We start from the raw sequence: 16,709 nt of genomic DNA on the forward strand, positions 1-16,709 counted from the left end.
AAAATTCCATTGAAACAGCGATTGTTCGTGTATACCATACACGTATTTCAATTCGTTAAACGGTTTAACTTTAACCAATACACGTAAAAAGTAGAAAGAAACCCATTCGTTATTACTGTAACATTTATTTCCAAAATAGTACATTAAATCGGAACTGATAGATGATCCAAACAGTGCTCATAATGATTCAAAATGCGGATTCAATACTTGGTTTTAAAAGAGCATGACGAATCGAATATTTCACGCATACTTCTTACTACATTTGATAAATAATTCATCTCATGAATGGCTCAAAACGGAATCGAAATCTTTATCAAGAATAGCAAAATAAATTCATAGTTATATTATACAAAAGCTAAAGTTATACGAAACGATTGACTAATAACAATTATTTTTTCCAATCATCCTTCTCATAATCCCATTTAGATGCTAAACCAGTGATTGGATTAGCTTTCAATGCAATTAACCTTTGAAGTTGAGCCTGTCTAGCTTCTAAACTCAACGATGGACGCATTTTGTCACGATTTTCTGCAAAATAGATGTTCGATTAGTATTCAATGAATTTTCAATCATTAATGTAGTATCATTTAAAACAACTTACTCAGTTTGAAAAGCAAAATAGAAAACCATAGACCGACAGCCCAGAAGAAACATGTCCAACCGAAATAACTTTTTCCGCGACCGGTAGGTGCCTCTATTTCAGCGAAAGTGAGACGGAAACTAGCACGATATAACTTTTTTTTTTCATCGACGGTCAATTTTTTCCAGTCACCTTTCTCTTTTTCGCGAAGGGCCTGAAAAAATGAGCAACCATCAATAAAGTTCAACCAATTCGTGACTTGATATCGGAGATTACAGTAGGATAAATGAACACAGAAACACTTACCAAAATCTCAGGCGTTTCTACCATATAACGCACCGGAGGAACTGGGTAATCAGTAGCATCGTAATATATTTTTTCGCTACAAACACCATAACCAATTTGCTCTCTGTTTGGACAATGATCGATACGGATATAAGGAGGATCATCATGAGAGTATCTCATAGTTGTTACGCTAAAGATGGCCTGTTTAGGCAAACGCCTGACCATGTTGGATGCCACAGCACTGATGAGAGCCATTGTCTACTGCAGATCAACACGAAATAATAAGAATTAATCGAAATATAATAATGGTTAATTGTTGAAGTTTAACCCATTTTGACCTTGTCTATGGGTACTACAAATGCTGAAAAAGTAGTGATTAAAATGATGGTAATATGTTACGCTAATGAATTTACTCACTTCGTTTCCAACTAAGTGCTCCCAAATAAGTTATTTCTGATGATAATTTCTGAAATAAAGGTCTTTCACAACGAAAATATAATATTAATACGCCATATCACGGGCGCAGGGGCGCTTGTAGCACTTTTCTTCAGGACAAGTTTGCGAACTTTCGTCAAAAATGACAACCTGGTCATCCCATAATTTGAATTTTGAATGTAGTTCTTGAAAATTTCAAAAAAACGCTACTTGCTTGCGTGGCTGAAATTTTTCAAAAAACGTGACAAGCCAAAAAAGTATTTTGTTTGCTTATCTCTCCCCTTCTCTTCTTCTCTTCGTCTTGTAAAAATGTAAACAAGGGAAACAATCCAGTACTTCTTTCAGTTTCATTTCAACTATAATTTCAACTCAACTTCAATCAGGATTGGAATTTCAGAATTATTACAAAATATTACAAATATATAAACCATGGAATTAGCTGAAGTTGAGAATAATCTCGTTTCTCCGTCTTCCATACTGAAACATAATGTTGAAGCACTAAAGACAAGGAATAAAGAACTTAACGTTGACATTTCCATTTTGAAACGCTTGGTTTATATGTAAGTACTTATACACTTTTTATCTAGTCTTTTTTCAGTTCTAAAATATTAATGGTTTACTTTTATAGGTTAAATGTTGAGCTTGAACTTCGAGATTCTAAAAAGGAAGGGAACCGAAGTGAATTGGAATCACAACATGACAGCGTAGTTGCTTTCAGTTTCAAACCTAGTAAATATTAATATTCTTGGTTCATTTAGGAAAATTTAATTCTCATTTTCATCATACTTTTTTTTAGTAGATCAAATTCTTCAATGGAACCATGATGATATAGTGATGATCGATCCATTATTAAGGGCGTTTCAACAAATGAAAGAAGAGAAAGATCAACTTGTTACAAATTATAAAAGCATTTTTGAAGATTTATCGACGCGTTGCAAAACGATAATTTTAGAGAATGATACACTCAGAGAAGAACTTCGAAATACAAAAGCGAAAGTACTTAAGATGGAATTTTTAAAATCACAAACGCACGTAGAAATTCCGCACAACGTTTTCTGAACAGCATTTCGCACTGTACTGTCCCATTTTTGAATGAATGCTCCTGTTCCTATTCATTTTCCTTCAATTTAGGCAAACTCAAGCTACGCTGAATGGAAAAAATTACATCAAGAATTTCTCCTGGTCAAAGAACATAATCAGTTAATGACCAGACAGATAAAATTATTTCAAAGCAAAGTACGAAGTATTGAATCTGTTTATAAAACTTCCTGTAAGTGATTTGTAATAATTTCTCTGCTAATGTTACCGATCACCGATTATCAGTCTCAATGATTTCATATTTGTCTAGTAAAACAATACGAAACTGAAAGGCAAGATTTGATGGAGAAGTTCGATGCCACAAAAACTGAATTATTGGTACTGAAGGGAAGATTTAGCGTACTTACTCAAGTCAGTAATCAAATTAAGCATCAAAATGAGGACCTAAATGATGCCAATTTTTATAACATAATTACCAAAGAAATACAAGAGTACGTAAATTGATCAATTTTTTCATTTTTCATTGTTTGTTAAACGTTACCTTAATATAATTGTACTTATTTAGTCTCTCTGTAGAATTGAAACTGCATAATGCAAAGGATACCGATTGGATGAAGAAAAAAATCGCAGATCTTGAAAATGAAAAGGCCAGTACTGATGTGGAAATTGCGAAATTATCATCTGAACGAGATCACTTGAAAGGTTATATATCTGCCGTGGAGTCGGAAGCGAGGTGTACATACATTTAAGTTTTTATGATAATGACCTGAAAAAAAGGATATTCCAATTTCTATTTGCATAGAATGATTTTGGCAAATGCATACTTACGCATGTTTCTGTTGTGCCTTGAAAAACATTCCAAATTTGAAGCCATTCTGTCCATCGACGGCTCTAAACTTGAACATCAAAATTCATCCCATAAGACAAATATAAAATAATGCATTTTGAATATGCAGATCATGTATTGAAAATATACTCTGAAATTGATTTCTATTTTCTAGCAATTATAATCTAGTGATCTAATCTCATTTTTTGTTTCTTTGTTTTTCTGTAGGAAGTTGAATAGTAGGTATGAGGAGCTTGAAAGAGAACTCCAAGTTGCAAAGAAAAGTCAAGGGGATGCTCGAAAACAAATAATCAAATGCATGGCATTTATTAGAGAACTAGTCGGTGTGCACAATGTGTTACTGGATCAAGTCAGTAAGCCGGAAAACTGATTTGATGACAATGAATTATTTCACTTCGAAGCTTAGACAACTATTTCTTTTTTTTGTTGTTTCATTGCTTTCAGTGACACCCATAGTCGGTGTTTCATTTTTATTTGTTACTTTTTTATGTCGTAGGTATCTCTTCAATATGTTACTTTCCTTCTACTGTAATATAAATCGCGCAAATCGTAGAGAATACAAGAGTTCGGTACATCATCTTGTCGCTATTTATTTGTTAGAATGCACGTTTTGTAATATATTTTCTCATCGAAATAAGTCAAAATATGACTTGGTGATTGTACAGCGTCAGCTATCAGCCAGAGGGCCAGACTCAAGACTGTAATCATAGATTTGATAGATTTAAGTGGTTGTAAATAAACTTTAAAATGGAATGATTTTGCGTATTTATTTCGATCATTACTTACTCGCAAAGGTTGTCGCAAGTATTGAAATCTTGAAATTCATTTGCTCGTGAAGTCAATGTCTGAGTCTCATTGATTTTTTTAAAAATCAATGCTCTGACTCGAGACGATAGGAAAATCAAAATCTTCTCGCGATGTAAATTTGCGACAGACGACAGACACCTAAAATACCTTACCACGCGTTCGAAGTTTGGTTTTTTAAATTCACGTTGGAGAGCGCTTCTCGTGGCATCGCTCGCTGCCTCGCTCGATGTGGCAAACGCGCAGCAACAGCGCAAATTTTTGTGATCGGAAAAAATTACTCTTCAATCTTCATCGTCATCGCGTTGATTGAAGTTTGCAACTTTGTATTGTTTATTGAAAGCTTTTACGTTTTATTAGCAATAATTAGCTAAATTTAACCGAAAGTTATTAGCAACTTAATTCTTCACATAATGGGTGTTCAAGTAGAAACAATTTCTCCTGGTGACGGTGAGTATCCATTAATGTAGAAGTCATTATTGTTTATGTGTATTACACCGTGTGACTGTGAACCGGCAATCGTTCGTATCTCGAGTTGATTGCGAGTGTTCACATTTGAAATATTTGAAGGACAGTATCTCATTAAAAGTATATTGATTGTTTCAGGTTCTACGTATCCAAAACAAGGACAAACTGTTGTTGTACATTACACAGGTAGTGTCTTACTTAGCTGTAAATTCTATATGTTTATGCATACTTGTTATGTTGAACATGAGATGAATCTTATGTTATTCAGGAACTTTGACCGATGGAAAGAAATTCGATTCCTCGAGGGACCGCGGCTCTCCCTTCAAATTCAAATTGGGCAAAGGAGAAGTAATCAGAGGTTGGGACGAAGGAGTAGCCCAGGTAGATACTTGTTTCATTTTTTACATGAATTACTTTTTTTCCATTCAAGTCATCTGATGAACTACATTCACTCACTTGATTACCCAATATTTTCAGTTATCCGTGGGACAACGCGCGAAATTGATCTGTTCGCCTGATTATGCTTATGGATCACGTGGACATCCAGGAGTATATCCTTTTTTTACTCGATTTTAAAAATCTTAATTATTTCGAGTGACCGAGCGAAGAGAAAAATTGAGGTTATTGAATGAAGAAAAGGAGAATTGACTTGGTATTTATTCAAGTTCGGTCATTGACCTTACTAGCGAGTGCGTTGACTTATGAATGACTTAGACGGTAGGTAGGTGCTTGCCTACGAAAAGTGGTGTTGAATGTAGGCGAAGCTGAAGAGTTGAGAGTGTTACATTTTTATAGAAATTAATTTTCAGCTTCAACTTGGTGAATGATTTTCCTTAATTCCGTTGCACTATTCCGCCGAATGCTACTTTAATTTTCGACGTGGAACTGTTGAGGGTCGAGTCGTAAACCTGGCCATTATTTTGCTCATTCTTAACGACGATCTTCCACAACATTACTTACGCTACTTAAATTAATTTTTTCGTGGTTTAAATTACTTAGTAGTGATCATCTTTATAGCGTCTGGTATGTCAGTTCAAAATCAGTTTAATCTACTTAAGTAATATTGTATGTTTTTTTTTTTTTTTAATATAAATAATGTTCGCATTTATTTTAAAAAATTAGGCAATTATTCACAAATTTGATATTCATATTCTTTTTATATCGATGTTAATTATGCTTATTGTTCGTTTTGCAATTTTTTTTTCAAAGGTTTAAGGTATTGATAGGTAATTAACAAACACACGATGTACGTGATAAGTTAAAAATGATATAAAGGTACTTTGATACGAAAAATTCAAGAAACTCTAGTTTCCGTAACTTTTTTCGTGGTGAGCATAAAAATTACATAGAATCGATTACGAATAGCAATTGCATTATTAGCATAGGTAGCTGGTTTACTATACATATTTTAAGATTTGATTTGAATTGATAATGCATTTTTTCGTATTGTACTACCTCAAATCATAAAATATATTTTTTGATCCTCGATTTATATTAAGTTACTTTCACGATTCACAAGAGGAGATTAGTTGAAGCTGAGCAGGAACTTCCAACTTCTTGACATATGAGTCATATGACAGTTGACACCTTCGGCAGATGCCAGATTTCATTCATTTTAAGTGATTTTCAAGTAAGTTTTCAACTTTGACAAAGTCACAAGTGTCACAACTCACTGAAATTAGTGAAATTAAAATCAAAAAATAGAATGCAATCACAAAAATTGAAAAATATTGAATTTTTATTTTTAGGTTCTACAAATTTTTTTTTTAATTCAAAAATTTTGGTTTTTATTTTTTGAAAAAAATGAATATGATCACAGCGCTACCTGTCTCAGATCTATCAACCAAAATGTTTTGTTGTAATTTGACTATTTGACCCCGGCTTTTACCTACTTGTCATACAGGTACTTTCAAACCGCCAACAAACTTTTGTTATCAACTAAACTTTTTGAGAGTTTCGAGATCGTCTTGTATTTAGGTTTTCAAATATTTTCGCAAATTATGTCGTCAATCTTACTCTCAAGTTCTCTCAGACAATCTCTCATAAGTGATATGCATCATTCTTTATGACTTTTCGTGGTTTTGGCGTTTAAAGAACTTCATTTACGTCATGTTTCGAGGACAGTTCCAGAGCGGCATCTTATCTATTCTTTATAGTATGGGCACAAAACCTCTACAACTATGGGACAAGAAAGTTCGTAATGGACATATTAAACGTATTTCGGACGACGACATCCAGTCATTGGTTTTGGAAATCTTGGGGACCGATGTGAGAACAATTTTCATCACGTTACCTGCAGATCCGATGATCCCTCTTGGTATTAAATTACCGTTTCTCGTACTGATCATAAAGAACTTGAAAAAGCATTTCACATTTGAAGTGCAGGTACTGTTTTTTTCATTTTATTTGTTTGAATACTTCGCCGGCTAACCCAACCGTTCTTTATTATCGTTATCTTCGGTTTCAGGTATTGGATGATCGCAGTGTAAGAAGACGATTTCGAGCTAGTAATTTTCAAACTACCACCAGAATTAAACCTTTCATATGCACGATGCCTTTGCGTCTTGAAGACAGTTGGAATCAAGTACAAATCAACCTCCCTGATTTTGTGAGGAAAACGTACGGTACAAATTACGTGGAAACATTGAGAATTCAGATTCATGGCAATTGTAGAATAAGAAGAATTTATTTTTCGGATCGTATTTACGCCGAAGATGAATTACCCATGGAATTTAAATTATTTCAACCCATTCATAAATATGAAAAAAAGGAAATTCGGAATTGAAGTAAGTTAATTTTCGAACAACAGAAAGAAACAGTGATTTGAACGCTGAAAATTTAATTAATAATATAAAAAGCTAACAAACTAAAATGAGAGAGCAAAACAACTAGGTAAAAAAGTAATAAAACATTTTGAAGTTCTAACAAATATAAAATTTTTGAAATGGTTTCAAGTAAAGTTTAACATTTTATAAAAATTCATCAAGTAATGCGCGGTATGTAAAACTAAAGCTTTTCAGGAACATACTGTGAAATTTTTAATGTGCCGATTGTATTGCACACGAAAATAAAAACTTGGGAATAATTTCGACTTGCGAATACGCGATGGTTTTTTTTACCACGGTCGCCACATGTAGTCTTCCCTTTTGATGCTGAAATCGATAGGTTCATTAGCATCGGTTCCATTGCCATGTTTATCCATTATTCTATGAAAAGCGGTCTTCTTATGAAATTCTTCAGCTAATTGCATATAATGACTTGGCAGCAAAAATACAACTTGGCCGTCTGATAATCTTGACGGAATAACCTGTACGATGAATTTTCAATTTAGATTTTGGAATTTACAAACAAATACAATTTTGAAGAAAAGAATTACCAACCTGGACGACGGATAATGTAGAATCGTCGTTATTCTCGAGCGATGAATTTTTCGGTGGTATTTCATTGCCTTTGAATTCAGGTACTTCTGCTGTTATGGTGGGAAAATTCGTTTCTCCGTTTCGAGTATTTAAAGGTTCTTTTTTAGGTACTTGAGGCGGTGTAATTTCATCAGCAGTATAAGGAGGTGTTGGGCATACCTCTGTTGATAATTCCGTTGCACCCTTGACAATATATATATTATATGTACTATTATTAAGAAGGATAAGAGAAATACATATATGTATGTTTATTTAGAAATTAATATGTTACCGATTGATTTTTTTGTAAGGTACTGGATTTACTAAAGTCAAGATCTATCTCCGAACTGCAGCTGTTCAAATGCCTCAGTAATCGTTGTTTTACCGCGGGCTCTATAAATATCGAATTTGGTTGTTTTGACGAACTACTGCTGTGATGTTTTGATGACTTGGAAGAATCATTGTTGCATAGATGAAGCTCTGGTGTATCGAGAAATCGAGTTACCTGCGACAGAAGGAACAAGTGACGATATGTTGGGATTTTCTTCTAACTGAAAGAATAATTCACTCACTTCTCTGGTACATTCTTGAAAGCCTGCTTTGTATTTATCCAGTTCCTCGGAATTGAGTATTTTTTGTCTTTGCAAGTATCGTACTGTTAATTCAAGAATATCTGCCTTTTCTAATTTTGAATGTCTTGTGTTCTGTGTATCGTCAAATTTCGTTTTTTAGGTATTACAATATCACTCGTTTGAAATACCGATTTAGTAATAATGCTTACGTCGTTTTTTGTCGAATCCAGAATTAATGTTTTCAATAAAGCTAGTGACTGATTGATTCGAGCTCGTCGTCTTTTTTCCATCAATGGTTTATTAGCCTGGAAATCGAAGGAATGAATTAAAATATGTAAACTTTTCCAATTTGGGGTTGACGCATCGTATTGAATGTGTAGGCCTATTACGTCTACAATATTCAAACATGTGTTGTTAGGTTATCGATTAATTCAAAACAATTTTGTATCGAAGTGTACAGAATATTCCAAGCACAATGATGAACAATTCAGAAATTTGTTCTTCTCTGTCAACTTATCAGGAATTATGCCTTGAACATGATTCTGCGGAGTAGGCAGCCATGCTTGCGTAGACTTGATAAGAATTGCATTTTGTTATAAATGTAAGGTCCTACTTCTGCTCTAAAATTCTTAGTTACATATTTTTGCATTTTGCGTGATGATATAATTTTTTTTTAGCCTGATCACGAAACTTCGAGAACGCTTCAATTTCGTTGTAAACAAAATATCAATGTTTAAATCTCAGAAATTATTTTCTTCTTTTTTTTTCCTAAATGATCTTCAAAGTTTAACTTACCTATCCAATTTTGTCAAAATTATTATTTTTTTTAAATCAAGTTTTCAGTATAAAGTCATCCTACAATTGAAAATTTTGCTACGTAATATCGTCTCAAAATTTTAACTTGATTTTCATAATCCACAAAATTAAAATATCAAATTTCAAAACAGAAATAATTATAATTAACAATATTCCGGTATAGACGGTACAACCATATCCGAAGCATCAAGGTAATTTGCCTGCATCACACATGGGAAAAAATCAATATTTGGAATTTATAAAGAGAAAAATAGAAATAACGTTATTTTATCACAACTTCGTTGTGTACTTAAAAGTTGAATAACTTCAAATAGATTTATTACTTTCATCTAAAACGTTATTGAAAATATTACCTACGATTTAATGAAATATAAGTATTTCGACTATCGAAATTGCGACTTAAAAATGTGTCTGGTTGAGGCATCAGTTAAGTACACATTATTTCCTTCTGCGTAATATGAAGTAGGCGCTTCATTGGTTTCAAAATTTCAAACCCATTTCAACTGCATATGCTCAGAATAAACCAAGAAGTGTACCTATTTTTTTTTTTTTTTGTGGTTAAGCTGCTCGTATTGTGTACCTATTTAATTTATTCGTTATTAGTTCATTAATCATTTAAGTACCTAGGTAAATGGAAAAGACTATATGTCCATCTACCTACCTCGAAGTACGTATTAATATTTAGAATTGAAAGTAGGTATCCTCATCAGTCTCGCATATGTGTAACTACTTTTTTTTTTTACAGACGAAGAAGTGTACAATTGAAATAATTAATTCAGAAAGGTGAAAAAAGTCATGGCAAGAAATGAAAATTTCAGCGAAACAAGTAAACAAAGGAAATCGTATGTATTTCTGGAAAATTATGCGACACAGAATAATTCGTACCTAGTACCTACCTACATACGTTGTATAGGATACGTGATGATACTACGTTCTTAAATTACGAGTCAAGCGATACTTTTTTCAATTTTTTTGACCAAATTTGAGTATTTTGATTTTTTTTCGAATAATCATCTTGAGGGGATCCTTAACTTTTCAAGTAAAAAGTCAATTTTCGTACACACTTCCTTTCGATGAGAAATTTTTGCTGCTTGCTCGGTGAAATAATGGTTGAAGAAATAAGCGTGTATTTACTATTTTAAAAATGAATAGGTAACGAAGATCACGTGTTTCAACTTTTAAGGAATATAAATATGAAAAAAATAATGCATTTTGTCGCCAGTAACTGGATTTAGGAAAGAAATTTACATGAAGTCAATAAATATAGAAGTGTTTGAGTTCAAATTATGCTTAAATCGTAAACTCAGTATGATAAATATTGGGTGAAAAATGAATAAAAATAGAAACCTTTTTAGGTGTCGGAGATAATCCCTCTTTACGTGCATCGACGATGGACGAGAATTTTTGATTTTTATCTTCGTTAATAATTTTGCTTAGCTTGCTTTTTTTGCAGGTACTAGAAGAGTCGTCGTCTTCGCTGTCGAAAGTATCAGAAGCACCACTACGTTTAAGCGAGAAATCTTGTTTGGTATCCATTTGGTGACACGATTCGGAGGCGGATTTTTGAAAAACGCGGACAATGGTTATTAGTATTAAACGACGGACACGATACGCGTTTCCGATCGCACTTCTGTTGTCGGCGTGCTACGGTGTGAGTAAAACTTTTAGAGCCACCAAACGTCCTTAGCTGGCCGCATTCGAGTGGGTACGAAATGTCGGCGGTCAGCGGTGGAGCAGCAGGTGTCGTATTTAGAAATGAGGGGGTGAGAGGGTAAGAGGCCAGTAGCTACATTAAGCACGGCGCGTGGCACAGCGTGGGAACAATCAGGCGTCGGGTCGCTCGTCTTATACCTCTTTACCCTTCCGGCGTCGATTTTACCATGCTTGGTATTGAGCCGAGTCACGGTGTCGTGTGGTAGTCGCGTGCCGTATACGTTTTAACACCTCTCTAACGACACGAATACACTAACACATACACGCACTTGTACTTTCGCACACGACGACGCTTTAATCGCGATGCTGATAGGGTGGAAATACGAAAGAAAGGCTACCGTTTCTAACCCCTCGCTTCGCCCGGCCGTCTATGTGATATAATTACAGCAAAGGGAATGCGGGATGGTATCACGGTAGTAGTACGGCTGTACGCTCTGCTTGTCATTCTACCTAAAAATAAAAAGAGAGAAAAAATTAAAAAGTTACGCCTCGCTTTTGCCGCCGTACACTTCGTACTTTTCAGCGAAAAATTTTACGCTTTAACTTTCACGCGATAAGCTTTTAACCTGAAAAAAAATCCCCATTTTTTTTCTCTCCTTCGATTTCTCTCTATCCTTTTTGGAAAATATTACGCCGCCGAATCGATTTCACAATTTAAGATTTTAATCCCGACCATTTCTTTGCAGCAAACTGGCGCGTAATATGGATTTTTTCATTATGATTTTTCTCCACAATCCTTATATATACACGGACTTCATCTATCGAGCAGTATACATGCCATAAGTTCTATCGATTTTGAAACGACGAAACTGCAAATTTCCAATTCATTGTCTTTAGCCAAAAAAGTCGACGACAAATTGTCTTTGAAAATATCGAATTTTTTAATGCGTCAATTTTTCGTCACAGCAGTAAACCCTGCCTTTCATCGAAAATTTCCATGTCTCCGCAACAACAAAAGTACTAATATTTTTTCAGCAGAAAATTTTTTAAAGCAAATGAAAACTGTTCGTTGAGATGACCTCTCTCTCGTTGGTTTTATTGTTTTGCTATGCCATTTAGGCATGAATTATTTATTACCGTCGGTATAAGAATAAGTTAATATTTATGACATTGCTGATAAAATAATATTCAAAATTATGACGTCATGTTTCGCCACAGTCTCATATACCTATTCGATTCTCCGTTAAAACGAAGAGAAAAAAAAATAAGCCGATAAAATTTTTTGCGTCGATCGAGTTGCAATTGAAAAAAAAAACGACCACCAGCATTTTAAATAATTTAAAACCTATGCGTATGCGATGCACTTCCATATTACTCCGATATCGATTGTTAACGATACGATATGCAACTCATGAACACGCGAATATCCGAGCATGTTTAAAAAGGTATGAAAGTATTTATCCTCAAAAGCGTAATGTTTGATGAAAAAGTACAAAAAAATTATCGGATAGTGTTGCTAGTGTAACTATTCGTTTCATATTCCTACTATAAAAAAATTTAAAGGGAAAGGAATTGAGTACAATTTCGGTATACTTTCTATGCCTGCGTATTGAAATCAAAAGGAAACTAGGCAGGGTACATATATCTACTGATACGAGCCCACTATATGAGAATTTTTTTGTAGGTATCTCAAAATGATAAAGAATAAATTTATTTGATAGGTGAGCCGATAATTTTATGGATGTTGAAGTATAAAATAACATATTTTTAGTGTATGACAATGTGCATCTAGGCTCCTGCAGTTCAAATTAAGTATTGATACTAAATAAGAAATAGATGCGTCTAAAACGATTATTTTTTAATATTAGGTGATTCTTTTTTTCACGGTAAGAGATATATTTTGAATATTTTTTCTAAAAAATGCTAACTTCAATCAGCAAGTACTAAAGTAGAAGTAGAGTAATTTAATTTTTAATACGATGTACGAAGCACTCATTCCATCCATACAACATCCGCCTCAGCTTAGTTTTCGAAAAACGCCTTAATACAGCTCGCGTTGTATGGCGTTAAAGATGTTTTGTTCATTTTTAATCTGAAACTGAATCGATTAATTGCATCCTTATGTTTAATAGTAAAATCGTGATTACAGATTATTTAATATTTGAACAAAATGTACGTAATATCACGGAGTTTATTTTGCATCGTTTTATGCTGTTGGAGGATGATTTTTGCGGTTAAATTACTACCAGATTTTGACCTCAAAAAATCAGACTATGGTAATTCTACGATCACATATTCTGATACCCACGCAGGCATGGGGCTGCCAGTGATCATAAAATGGATATTTAAATACATATAATATTCTGTTTTTGAAGAATTTAAAAAAGTACCGATGAGCAATATGCTGAAGGAACGATTGGCACAAGTAGACAAAGACTGGACGAAAACACCCGATGTGAATGATACAGTGTTTGGACACATGCTACAAAATCATTTTCCGATGGATTACATTTATGAAGATCAAGAAGTAATAATTTTCTAACAGCCTCGATATGAAATTTTTTTCGAGCATACTGTAACTTTATGATACCTACTTTTTGCAGTGTGTAGCTATTTATGAAGATCCTCCTCAAGCTCCAGTCCATGTTCTTATAATTCCTCGCAAAGGACTTCGGTTCTTGCAAGATGCAAACGAAAGCGATAAAGCGGTAAACGCAAAATTTGGAGAATTTTAAAGAACACGTTATTTTTTTATGAATGAAAAGATGGGTAATTTTTCTGAATTTGTGTTGCAGTTGCTGGGACATCTTTTGTTGACTGCAAATAAAGTTGCATTGGATTTAGGATTAAACGACGGTTATCGGGTAGTCATAAATAATGGAAAAGATGCACACCAGCTTATTAAACATTTGCAAGTTCACGTTATGGGAGGCCGACAATTAGGCTGGCCATGAGCTTGAGTATTCTCAAAATAATATCTATTTATAAACCTAGTCCGCCTGTTGTTAGAAAACAGTTATTGTCAATTTTTTATTCTGCTGCCGTTATTTTCAATTTATGACATTTTTGATTTCTAAATTTTGTTTCAAATAGTTAAATTTACACTCAAGCAAACTAGGTAGGCTACAGATTGAATTAGGGCCTGGGTTCGACACAGAATGGAAATTCAAATGAAAAGACCAGTGATCAGTATGTTTGATGCTAGTAACTTGAATAATAATTAATAAGTATAATTCATGGAGTGAGATGTTTTGCAAAATTCCTGAAGATTTATCATTGCTCGTTTAATTTTATCAAACCTGTATCTTCATTTATTAGATAAATTTTATCATAGGAAGAAAAAACATTTGATTGTAATGAGTATTGAGTATTGCAAGATGATATGCTAAAATTAAATAAATTTCGAATTATCTGTTTCGTTTTCATATTTTTTCATAGGGTAACCAACGTCTTATTCATGAATAGCCAAATAGGCGTAGGTATGTAGTAGGTACACATAAATATGTTCAATGTGCATGAAACTTCGGTAGATGCAGCATTAGCGATACAATTTTAACAACTAATAAACTAAGAAAACGTCGATGGTAAGATTGGTAAGTTTCAGAAGTTTTCGCAATTTCACAAAAATATCACTTTAGTTTTAACTAAGTAATTTGCTCAGATGCGAAGGATCAAAAGTTCTTAAGTAGATTGGTAGGTAGATATGATGGAACGATTGATTTTTTTAGCTACATTTTTGTAGTATTCGTAATTCCTATCAACTGCGATTCTGCGGGCATTAAGGTACAAATTATTACCTAGCGGCAGCGGCTGGTTACAGTACCAATCTTAATTAAATACGACTTCAATAATATTCTTCTTTTGGACGTTCTTAAGTAGGTACCTCTATTTCAATTTCATTCATTCAACATTCAACAATATCAAATATTCCTGTTAATCGTGTTCAGTTGATTATTCAATTTAATTGAATATGGTACCTATCTAATTATTGGTAATAATTTGACTAAGTAATACCAATGATCCTGATTGTCCTGATTCCTGAATGTGTATTCCTGTCCAGTCCCTGCACCAGCTAGCTCAAGCTGAGACGTTGAGTCAGCACAGTCACTTGTACACTTGTCAGTTGTCAACAGAAACACAAAGAAAAGGCCAAAGGACAAAGGACAAAGGTCGAAAAAGGTGCTAACGAGTAACGACGGTGTCAAGTTGTCAAGTCAGCATTTTTCTGTGTTCAAGTTCTACGCCAGGCCGGCGATGTCATAGTAGCAGTCATTCCCCCTCTCTAAAAGCTTATCATTTCTCACCGAGCAAATAACATGAAGCGGTGTTTTCTTCGTTGCTTTATTTTCGTAATTTGCTATAGTTGGTCAACTGTGAATTCAATTGAATTTCAATTACAGAATACAGATAAAGGTAATATTTTTCCTAAATTCTACACGTAATTCTATTTCATGTTTAAGTTAATCAGTCGTTCAAAACCATTATATACGTATTTAAAGTATAATGCATACGTAAGTTCTCATTTTGTTAATCAAGCCGTTAAGAAACGAAGCATGTCCTCCGATGAAGTAGAGAAGGCGAAGTTAGCTTCACCTGCCGGCGGTGATACGATTTTTGGAAAAATATTGCGTAAAGAGATTCCATGCAACTTCATTTATGAAGACGATCAGGTAAATACCTACCAAGTGTTATTTTCTGCTCTTATCTTTTTTTGCTTGTATGTGTTTACTTACTGTATCGTTGCAATTGTGTTTTTTCTAACTAGATACTGTATTTTTTCAGTGTGTAGCTTTCCACGATATAAGTCCTCAAGCTCCAACGCACGTACTTGTGATTCCTCGTAAACCTATCAAGTGGTTATCAGACGTACAAGAAGGTGACGAACAAGTGAGTTTATTGTACATTACACATTAGTGACACAAAATATTTTTGTTATTTTCGAGTCTTTCTTTTGCGAGGCATCTTTGCAGGAGATAATTCATTAGGTTGAAGTGAAAATTAGCAAGTTATATAACGTAAATTTTATTTATTGTTTCACAGCTTCTCGGCCATCTTTTGGTAGTTGCTAACAAAGTAGCGAAAGATTTAGGATTGGAAAAAGGTTATAGAATTGTGATAAATAATGGTGAACACGGAGCTCAGTCGGTTTATCATTTACATGTTCATATTTTGGGTGGAAGACAACTGAAATGGCCTCCTGGTTAAGTTAATTTGTACTGTTTTAATTAATTAATTTCATGTATACCTATTATTAGACAAAAATTACAACTTTTGTCTCAGCAGTTGACTTTTTTTTGTCGGTTTTGAGCGAAGAAGTTGATTTTTATTTTTTCCTCGTTTAGTAAATGTTGGAATGTTTGAAAATCGAAAAAGGTATTTTGAACGGAGTGATTCTCACTGTTAGATTTCAAGAAAAAATAATGTGCTGACGTGAGCGATAAGTTTAAATTATATAATTGCACTTTGTTTCACGTTCTCAATGAACTGTATTTCGCACTGATATCGAATGAAAAATTAGTACTCACAATTCGCATAAAGTATTATGATGAGAAATCCTTTATGAATTCTGCCACTGTGTGCGAGTTAGTGAGAGTATACCGGAAAGAAACGAAGCCTATTGTCCGATTGTATATGAATCATATTCAAATTATTCGGTGTCCTGAATTCGTATCCAATTGAACCCGGTGTGCTTATTTACGGGGCAGTGATACTGTACTATCAACATCAGTGTTACATATGTTGCCTACGTCTTTTTGTGGTAGGCGCTTATAATTTTTCGTAACTTTTGAAATAAGTGAGAAATTTGGAGTCGC

General features: G+C 33.9%; 7 protein-coding genes and 1 long non-coding RNA gene across 11 annotated transcripts; 5 read left to right on the forward strand and 3 right to left on the reverse strand.

The window, feature by feature from the left end:
* Window positions 1–105: 105 nt before the first annotated feature.
* Window positions 106–1,432, reverse strand: LOC135835975 (cytochrome c oxidase subunit 4 isoform 1, mitochondrial-like). Its single transcript, XM_065350508.1, has 4 exons — window positions 1,283–1,432; window positions 887–1,126; window positions 602–794; window positions 106–528 (listed from the first exon to the last, which is right to left on the reverse strand). Exons 2-4 carry the CDS (start codon window positions 1,118–1,120, stop codon window positions 389–391), a joined length of 567 nt encoding a protein of 188 aa, XP_065206580.1. The 5' UTR covers window positions 1,121–1,126; window positions 1,283–1,432; the 3' UTR covers window positions 106–388.
* A 156-nt stretch (window positions 1,433–1,588) lies between these two features.
* Window positions 1,589–3,938, forward strand: LOC135835970 (centrosomal protein of 89 kDa-like). Of its 3 annotated transcripts, none has more exons than XM_065350500.1 (7): window positions 1,589–1,860; window positions 1,929–2,029; window positions 2,100–2,296; window positions 2,432–2,570; window positions 2,649–2,829; window positions 2,904–3,071; window positions 3,393–3,938. In XM_065350500.1, the coding sequence occupies exons 1-7, from the start codon at window positions 1,730–1,732 to the stop codon at window positions 3,553–3,555; spliced, it is 1,080 nt and encodes a 359-aa protein (XP_065206572.1). In that variant the 5' UTR covers window positions 1,589–1,729; the 3' UTR covers window positions 3,556–3,938. The 3 variants fall into 3 exon arrangements, with proteins under 3 accessions (XP_065206572.1, XP_065206573.1, XP_065206571.1); XM_065350501.1 differs by having other exon boundaries at window positions 2,097–2,296; window positions 2,904–3,040; window positions 3,393–3,536; XM_065350499.1 differs by having other exon boundaries at window positions 1,594–1,860; window positions 2,097–2,296.
* LOC135835980 (uncharacterized) lies at window positions 2,401–4,123 on the reverse strand. The gene is made up of 3 exons (XR_010556983.1): window positions 3,972–4,123; window positions 3,167–3,883; window positions 2,401–3,104 (listed from the first exon to the last, which is right to left on the reverse strand). It is a non-coding gene; the product is annotated as an uncharacterized LOC135835980 (long non-coding RNA).
* Window positions 4,124–4,263: 140 nt separating this feature from the next.
* Window positions 4,264–5,945, forward strand: Fkbp12 (peptidyl-prolyl cis-trans isomerase Fkbp12). Its single transcript, XM_065350512.1, has 5 exons — window positions 4,264–4,439; window positions 4,596–4,643; window positions 4,726–4,838; window positions 4,935–5,008; window positions 5,306–5,945. The coding sequence occupies exons 1-5, from the start codon at window positions 4,403–4,405 to the stop codon at window positions 5,361–5,363; spliced, it is 330 nt and encodes a 109-aa protein (XP_065206584.1). The 5' UTR covers window positions 4,264–4,402; the 3' UTR covers window positions 5,364–5,945.
* A 419-nt stretch (window positions 5,946–6,364) lies between these two features.
* On the forward strand, window positions 6,365–8,697 carry LOC135835974 (cilia- and flagella-associated protein 20-like). Its single transcript, XM_065350507.1, has 3 exons — window positions 6,365–6,842; window positions 6,925–7,243; window positions 8,167–8,697. The coding sequence occupies exons 1-2, from the start codon at window positions 6,567–6,569 to the stop codon at window positions 7,240–7,242; spliced, it is 594 nt and encodes a 197-aa protein (XP_065206579.1). The 5' UTR covers window positions 6,365–6,566; the 3' UTR covers window position 7,243; window positions 8,167–8,697.
* LOC135835971 (transcription factor HES-1-like) lies at window positions 7,272–12,485 on the reverse strand. The gene is made up of 6 exons (XM_065350502.1): window positions 10,591–12,485; window positions 8,637–8,732; window positions 8,428–8,559; window positions 8,148–8,360; window positions 7,838–8,059; window positions 7,272–7,764 (listed from the first exon to the last, which is right to left on the reverse strand). The coding sequence occupies exons 1-6, from the start codon at window positions 10,777–10,779 to the stop codon at window positions 7,573–7,575; spliced, it is 1,044 nt and encodes a 347-aa protein (XP_065206574.1). The 5' UTR covers window positions 10,780–12,485; the 3' UTR covers window positions 7,272–7,572.
* Window positions 12,486–12,628: 143 nt separating this feature from the next.
* Window positions 12,629–14,308, forward strand: LOC135835976 (histidine triad nucleotide-binding protein 1-like). Its single transcript, XM_065350509.1, has 5 exons — window positions 12,629–12,782; window positions 13,046–13,172; window positions 13,272–13,423; window positions 13,500–13,604; window positions 13,692–14,308. Exons 2-5 carry the CDS (start codon window positions 13,067–13,069, stop codon window positions 13,848–13,850), a joined length of 522 nt encoding a protein of 173 aa, XP_065206581.1. The 5' UTR covers window positions 12,629–12,782; window positions 13,046–13,066; the 3' UTR covers window positions 13,851–14,308.
* Window positions 14,309–14,452: 144 nt separating this feature from the next.
* LOC135835977 (adenosine 5'-monophosphoramidase HINT1-like) lies at window positions 14,453–16,178 on the forward strand. 2 transcript variants are annotated; one of them, XM_065350511.1, is made up of 4 exons: window positions 14,453–15,309; window positions 15,413–15,566; window positions 15,679–15,783; window positions 15,937–16,178. In XM_065350511.1, the coding sequence occupies exons 2-4, from the start codon at window positions 15,450–15,452 to the stop codon at window positions 16,099–16,101; spliced, it is 387 nt and encodes a 128-aa protein (XP_065206583.1). In that variant the 5' UTR covers window positions 14,453–15,309; window positions 15,413–15,449; the 3' UTR covers window positions 16,102–16,178. The 2 variants fall into 2 exon arrangements, with proteins under 2 accessions (XP_065206583.1, XP_065206582.1); XM_065350510.1 differs by having other exon boundaries at window positions 15,433–15,566.
* Window positions 16,179–16,709: the final 531 nt, after the last annotated feature.

This window comes from Planococcus citri, chromosome 2 (genome assembly GCF_950023065.1).
Source record: "Planococcus citri chromosome 2, ihPlaCitr1.1, whole genome shotgun sequence".
Classification (NCBI taxonomy): Eukaryota; Metazoa; Arthropoda; class Insecta; order Hemiptera; family Pseudococcidae; genus Planococcus; species Planococcus citri.